The sequence below is a fragment of the Pteropus vampyrus genome, unplaced genomic scaffold (genome assembly GCF_000151845.1).
Source record: "Pteropus vampyrus isolate Shadow unplaced genomic scaffold, Pvam_2.0 Scaffold216, whole genome shotgun sequence".
NCBI lineage: Eukaryota > Metazoa > Chordata > Mammalia > Chiroptera > Pteropodidae > Pteropus > Pteropus vampyrus.
Window position 1 is genome coordinate 2,676,438 of NW_011888997.1, and position 7,932 is coordinate 2,684,369.

Consider the following 7,932-nt stretch of genomic DNA (forward strand, 5'->3'; position numbering starts at 1 on the left):
AAAATAGAAATCCCCCCCCCTTTTTTCAAACAATGCTTCTTTTTGACCTTTCCCAAGGAGAAGAGCTACAAAGCAGCCACTGTGCTTTCTGAACGGCCTCCCCCTGTATCGCTTAATTGAGAAGGTAAGTGCAGCAACTGTGTACACACGCGTCGGCTTATTTGTGGTGTGTGTGTCTGCGGGTGCGCGCGTGCGTGTGCGGATGTGGGTATTTTTTTCTTCCCCAAGCCTCCTAATGAGGCATAAACTGGAGCTGCAGCCCAGCTCCGCACTGCAACTTTCGCTCGGGCTGCAGCTCTGCTGAGACGGTTTTGTTTAAATCATGTGAGGCTTCATTATTTTTATGATGAGACATGAAATAGATGCAGGCGGAAGATGTGGATGGAAGGAGGGAGAGCGGCTGCGGCGCGGAACGTCTCAAGTACGACTCGAGTGGATAATAGTCAAAGTTCACGATGAACTGCAGCATTTCCACACCCCTGACTTCCGGGGACAGAGGGGCAGAGAGAGTTTGGAATTAGGACATGTTCACTCAGGCCAAGCCCATAGGAAGGGAATTCGGTCCTAGGTTGGTTACAGACCCCCCTTCTCCTTACTTACTGGAATTCTTGATCCCCTCCACCCCAAGAGTTGAAATTACAATCTTTTGGTTCTTGTTGACACTTCTGCTTCTCCCCACTCTGCCATAACAAAAATGTGGTTCCTACGAGAAGGAAAAGTGACTATTTGGGGAGAAGGGGCTGGTTGGGGAGAAGTGACCAGAAGAGAGAGGTTCCGTGGAGCAGGGTGCCTATGTCCTAATAGGTTGAGATTCGAACTGATGCAGTGCATTTTTACAGGGGCTACCCACATAGCCGTTATGAAATACAACTCAGATTTATGATCTTTTTCATATTGAACATGATATGCTATGCTAACCCTGCATGTGACAGTTTAATCAAATCCATTTGTTACCACGAAGCTAAAAGGGGCCGCTGGGATTTTAGGATTACGGGCAGAGTTAGGGAAGCATGTGGCTTTGTCATTCGCCATCATTTTGCACACTGCCACACTGCGAGGGGCTCTGTGTGTGCGCCCTGTCTCGTCTGGTTGCCCTCATCCCTTCCCCCACCCCCCGCCGCCACTCCGACCCGCTCCTAAAGTGGCTTCACAATAGTCAGTCCTCCGCTGTGTGGGCTGCGCACCAGGTCCACACTTGAGCTTATTCAAGGAGACTCCCTTCTACGTCTACCTCTGGGCTTGGTGCTCAATGCGAAGCCGCTGCAACTCAGGCACGCCTAAGTCAACTCATGCAGAAAAAGGAGAAAAGTTTTGGTAAGGTTACAATCTATCATAGATGCACTTTGCCGGCGCTCGGCACTCTTGGCTCCTCAAAAGCCTCCCTGCTCTTCCGCTGCTTTTGTGTCTTTCTAAAAGATCCAAAATATTATTGCCGTAACTGCTTTGAAAGACTGCTGCTTAAACCAATTAATCTTGCTAGGTGCAACAAATACTGCTACATTCTTTGCAAATCATCGCTGTGTGGCTGCAAAGACACAACCACAAAAGGCTGGAGCATAACTCCGCAAGGGATTCTTTGTTAGAGTGTATGTATGTTTCTTATTTTTTTTTTATTTTGCATGTGAGCTGCATCAAAATTGAACTCAGTCTTGCAAATCTCTTGTTGGCCTTTGCCAAGCACTAGCACTTTGCTGCCATGGTAACTGTAATTAAACTGATAAGAGTGGAAAAATGTCAGTATCTCTGAGCCTTGCAGCTGCATTGGAGAAAAAGGGAATCAAATTGGTTCCCAGCTCCATTGCTCAAAAAGGGGAGGGGGTGGTGGGAGGGTGGGGGGGGAGGTGGGAGTTGAAGGGGCAGAACAGAGTTAAGCAGCTCCAGCGCCTGAGATCTGGGGACATCTATTTGCATTGTTGTCCCTTAGGGGGCTTCAGCCTGTAGGGATGCTCTGGGCCAGTGAACAGAGAGAAACAAGCTTTTAGGCCCAATCCAGTTCTCCAATCAGGGCTGGGGGCTGGGAGAGGATGAAGATGGGCAGGAAGAGAGAAAATCTTTTGTTTGGTACCTCTTGGCAATCGAATGGCTGTGTTGGCCAAATTCTTTTAATCTGTGTCACTGCTCCCAGCTGCAGAACCTGCATTCCCATTTTAGCATCTTCCTGAGGCACCTCATCTCTGCCAAGCCCCTTTATGTATTCCCTCTTCCAATTCCTTTTCCCAAATTGTTCTCAGTGAATCTTCCGATGGGGACAAAATGTTTTCCATTCATTGTGTAGTTAGTCCAAAAATATAAAAGACTGTGTCTAAGTGCTGCAAATCTTTTATTATGATTATTTTTTTAAACCCCTGTGTGTTGTGGAGTTGTGGTTACTTTGTTGTGTTAACTACTGAAGCTGAGACTGCGCGGATGAATGGCACAGAACAAGGGAACATAATGGAGGCAATCAACCGTTAGGCCGCCTCACAATGCAATCCAGGCAATTAAAAGCTCACCAGAGTTTAAATGAAATGGTTCTACTTATTTCTGCACACCACACTGCACAGGCTATTATTTATGTCTTTTTTTTAATTATGATTTCCCTTAAACTGTCAAATAACTCAGAATGGCAGGGTCTCAGAGGCAATAAGAATTTCCCTCAGAACAATTTACATGCCAATCTAAAACTAGTTATGAGTCCTGATGTGCTATGAGCAACTTGTGAAATGTTTCTCAGCTCCAAACACATAACTCTACCCAGACGTGTACTTCTGGGTAGTGAGGGGAGGCTGTTTTATGCCTTTTAGGTTCATGGCAAAGTGGTGACTACAAAATAGTTCTTTTTAGAAAGCTGGTAAAGTTGCAGAGTATTGAAAAGATTTCTTTTGCAAGAGAAATGTGATGGTTTTGTCTAAAAAAACAATACCAGGATGGAGTGTGTAAAATATCAAACTCCTTTTATGCCCAAGGCCAAACAGAATGTAAGAGTTTCAAATATTAATTGGCCTCTGAGTGCTAAATTAAAATGTCAACACAACAAAAACATTTTGTGAAGACAAGCAGGGTAGTGTCGCTTGTGCCAAATGTTGGTATACACAACATAGGGAAATATATATAGCTTAGCTACCACTAAGAAGGATTTTTACAAAAAAATTTTAGCTTTGTGATATAAAAAAAATAATAGCCTTATAAATTGGATAATTAGAATAGCCACTCTTAAAATCTCTCTAGATATTTTCAATAATGAAATCCAGAATGTCATTTAGTAAATCAAAACTTCCCCCCTCCCCCAGGTATATGGTTAAGAGGCACTAGGGTATGATCTGTGCTATAATTAATGGGATTCATCCCTTGTGGAACCTTGCTAGAAGACAGTAACTAGTTCTGATCAAAGAAACTTCATTTGTTAGAAGTTCTAGAGAGTGAGATTTAGCAGAGCTATCAAGGGTTATGATTAATCTACACTAGACCCTTAGCTCCTTCAAAGAAAAGGAACAGAAAGCAGGCTACAGGAATACCACCTGCTCTTCTGTACAAACCCAGCTGCTAGTTTGCAGCTCCGTAGACCACGGCTATGCATATCATACAGAAAGAACAGCTACCCTGTTTTCTTCTGTGTTATTCCCTATTCCATTACTCTACCAAGTTATTTTCTAATGGAAGCTCAACTTCATAACAATATTCTTGCAATTCATGTATTATTTGTAGCTAGAAAAGTTTTCAGCTGTGAGGATATGTTGCCTTCATGTCTCTTATTAGGGTGGTTATAAAAGAAAATGATTGCGAAGGTAGTAGAGATGAAGCCTCCTTCATAAGACATTAAAGGAACTGATATAGGTTTAACTATTTTGGAGTAGAAAAATATTCAGAAAACACTCAGATTATGACATTTCTTTCCTTGAAACTGTTTCGAATGCATGTATATTTGATGTTTTGTATCCTTCCATGTCCAAGTTTAAAAACTTTAGGCCGAGGAAGTATGATACAGCATACTTCTGTAATCTCTGGACTGTAAGAAAGCCACCAAGTCTAATGTTTAACTGTTGTTCAGCTTTGAGCAAGTTCCTCAATGTCTCTCAGGCCCCTGTGGATCATAATTTGTAAAATGAACGATTTGGAATTTATGATATCTGTGGTATTTTATAGTGCTTTAAATGTGTTAGTTGATAAATGTGAAGCTCTGAATAGTTGGTCCAGCTTTTTTTTTAAAGGAAAGCAGAAAAAATTCAAAGGTGAATCTTCTTTCATTGAAAAAAAATTCGGTCAAGTTGTAAAACCCATTGAACCCAGCTAGACTCTTTATTTATGATGGAAATATATCTCCAAAATATAGAAATGTCTTTATATATAGTATAGCATTATATAATATATGTATATAATACATTTATCTTTATATGTGTAATTTTATGTATATTTAGACTTTGCCTTCTATTGCTTTTTCTTCTATAAAATAAATAAGTGCATGTTTATGGTAATAAATTACATAATCACATATTTTAGTTTTATTAGAAAAACACGTAGTACTATACTGTTAGGTAATCTGCCATTAACAGGGCACTGAATGATGCTTGTAAGTATATTTTTTTTATTTTAATATGACGAATATTTTGAAATGTCAAGGGCACAAAATTTTTTGGATGCAAATAAGTAATATAGGATTGGTGAGCTTTTGGGGTGACTCTACTGTGTACTTGACTGTAAACATTTCTACTGCTAAGTAAGGATAGTATAATCCCATGAGAGTACACTCTCTTTCCATCAGCAAACACATATTAAGTGAAATTTTTAATCGATTAAAACCCCTCAATTTTGACTCCTATAGAGTGCGCATGGACTAGTTTGTTAAATAACTTTCTTTTAAGATTGTTAGCCATTTACTCGCATTTTATTCCTGAAGGAACCACTCTGTGTAGAGAATGGGGACACTACAAAATTATTTAATGTGTTTTAACTTCGTGTAAATGAGGTAATCTTACTCATGTACAACACGAATTAATTACTTTTGCCACTTTATATGTTTGACTTTACAAATTCTCTAACAAGGACTTTATATAGTTTGAGCCTTCCTGTTTCCAAAATTTAGTTTGATTTTAGTATGGCCCTAAAAAAGAAAGTCTAATATTCTTTGAAAAAATGCAAAGTTAAATATTTAACTTGTTTGAGATCTTTTGACATCTTCTGATTCTTTCTTGTAAGTCCCAGCTCTCTCTCTCTCTCTTTTTTTTTTTTCCTATCTTCCTTTAGGTATACAAATGCTCTCAGTCCAGCCAGACACCAAGCCGAAAGGTTGTGCTGGCTGCAACCGAAAGATCAAGGACCGGTATCTTCTAAAGGCACTGGACAAATACTGGCATGAAGACTGCCTGAAGTGTGCCTGCTGTGACTGTCGTTTGGGAGAGGTGGGCTCCACCCTGTACACTAAAGCTAATCTTATCCTTTGTCGCAGAGACTATCTGAGGTAGGAATTATCCTTGCACACCAGTGATGACTGGATTCCTTTTAAAATACTTTTGTAAGTGTATTTTTTGTTTATTTGTTTCATTTCCTTACTACCAGCCTATATTCCTGAAAGATGTTGACCTGTCAGCCTTCAAATTGTTGCCAGGTGCCTATTATGCAAATTATTGCTTAAGCAACAGTCAACAGCACACAATATCTAAAGTGTTTCGATTTGGCTTGCTTGTATGCCCATATTAGGGACAGGTTATTCCACTGCCTGTATTGAAACTGCCAGTTCATGTCAAGTATATATTTTGTAGAAATCATCATACAAATTTTTTATTAGACCACAGGTGACAAGGTAGACTGAGCATAACATAAAATTATTCAGCTATCTTTCTGTTTCAAATTTGTCAGAGAAATTCTGTTTGTAATTCTTAAATGGCATTTATTAGTATTTTATTGTACAGTTTTGAAAACTTTCCCCAAGTGCAGAATTCGTCTTTCCTCCATGGCATTCCAACTCGTCATCACAAAGACATCACTTAGCATTAACAGTCTCACACTTGCCAGTAGCTTTATGGAAATTAACAAAGGAAAGATCACCATCATTTTGGGGAAAAGATAGATACTCATACTCCGAACCGTAGACATCTGAACAGTTTCAGTACAATACAGATGTTCTTGCTTTTGAAGCCATGAAGTCAATTTAGCTTTGTTTCTCAGTGTTCAGTACTTAACACATGAACTTCTATTTAAGAAAAATTATTTTTCTTTCCAGGGAACTTTGTGACTTGATTCAGCTGCAAATTACTTTTCTTAATAAAGTAGGATCAATCAAATTAAAGAAATGATATATGGCATCATTTGAGTTTTCATATTTGATACAATTAATCATTTTTCTAGTCTGACATTAAGCGATTTATTTAAAATTTTTTTCTCTTATGGCACAAAATTTATCAATCAGCCGTAACTCCTTAACTGTCTTGGCCATTTGGGGAGGTCCTTTCTAGGAAATTTGGTCCTTCTTAGTATATAACTCAGTTATTTTCAGTCCATTTTAATCTTGATATATAAAAACATACTGTTTGATTAATGATAGTTACAAGACGGTGAATTCAGTACTGTTTTTCAGATTCTACTCTTTCCCCATCTTAGGACTGCCTCATCTGACAGCCTCCTGACTAATTATGACCACTTGTTACTACTTCTCAGTGATCTGAGGGCACAAAATACATGCAAGTTGCCAACAATGGGAAGTGAATCTCTATAGCCAGGATTTTCCTCATTGCGGTGGCAAAACTAATCAGAATTAACTTATTGCGTGAATTCTTTTAGAACTGCAGTCTTTGAACTTTTCTCTTTGAAATAAAAATTTCTCCTCTGCTCATTGTGAATTAGAGCCTCATTTCCACATAAAGCATTTGTATTTGCTTGTAGTGATTTAACAGTGCTTGCTAATTTTGCTTCATCTTTACCAATCAACAGTCATGGATTTTTGACTTTTTTTTTTAACTTTTACATTTGTTTACAACTACAGTATCTCAAGTGGATTTATGTAAGAATGCCAAAACAATAAGTTTATATAGTCTTGGCAAGGTTGAGGTATCCTAATAAGTAATAAAGATAGATTTGAGTGAAATTTAATGAAAATCTCTTGAAAGATCTGGATTTTTAAAATCAAAAATGTAGATTTGCCACCGAAATACATCGGTCCTGAATAAAGCTGTTTTGCAATTGTCTATATAGTATTGAGCAGAGAAAGTAACCTTAAACTTGTTTTATTTTATTCTTCTTTATAGTAATAAAAATACAATGTTCAACTGCCATTTGCTATCTCAAATAAATGTTTTGTTGAAGGGAATTTTCAAAATAGTTTCATATCAGAAATCAGAAATTCTATCTATCTCTAAAAGAGTCTATATATTGCTTTTTGTCTGGTTAATTACTGATAGGTTCAAACTTTTAATGCTTGTTAACTTTTTAAAAAATTTTCCTATCTTTTAAAATAAAACCCTTGTCCTGATTGCCAATATATTCATTTCTCCAAGTACAATTTCCTCCTAAATCGGTCATTACCACATTAATGGCCAGTTGTTATGTTAACAGCCTAAAGGTTGTTAACATTTCAAACTAAGTTAACAGCAAGCTTATTCCTTATTTAAACTGAAGGTTTGTTGTATATAACGTGACTTCTTTGGCAACTAGTAATTCATCAACACTTGGAAATTGCAGAAGTGAAATGTGGAATTGGTATGTGTATAAAATACTGTGTTATGTGTTACAGATTATGCCACAGATGTGGTATTTATGTTTATGAGGAAAGTGTATATCTCAATGAAATTGTGTGGATGTTCAAAGGCATATGTCTCTGATTGGGAAATTAAAGTAGTCTGATTCTGTATGTCAAATAGACTAATACGATCAGACAAATTTTATTTATAAATTAACTTCTTTGAATTGTATAGTCATTCAAAATGTTTATTGAATGCCTGCTGTTTGAAAGGCATAATTTTA

The 7,932-nt window shown here is 37.8% G+C and overlaps 1 protein-coding gene across 5 annotated transcripts in view; it reads left to right on the top strand.

Annotated features, from left to right (window-relative positions):
• LMO3 (LIM domain only 3) overlaps nt 1–7,932 on the top strand; it is a 53,304-nt gene that overhangs the window by 1,839 nt on the left and 43,533 nt on the right. For 2 of the 5 annotated variants that reach the window (XM_011372941.1, XM_011372942.1), the window contains exons 2-3: nt 58–124; nt 5,221–5,434. In XM_011372941.1, coding sequence (XP_011371243.1) covers nt 5,229–5,434 — 206 coding nt within the window. In that variant the 5' untranslated portion in view covers nt 58–124; nt 5,221–5,228. Of the gene's footprint in view, nt 1–57; nt 125–283; nt 433–1,289; nt 1,315–5,220; nt 5,435–7,932 lie in introns of those variants that run through there. The other 3 variants (XM_011372937.1, XM_011372936.2, XM_011372939.1) reach the window with 3 other exon arrangements.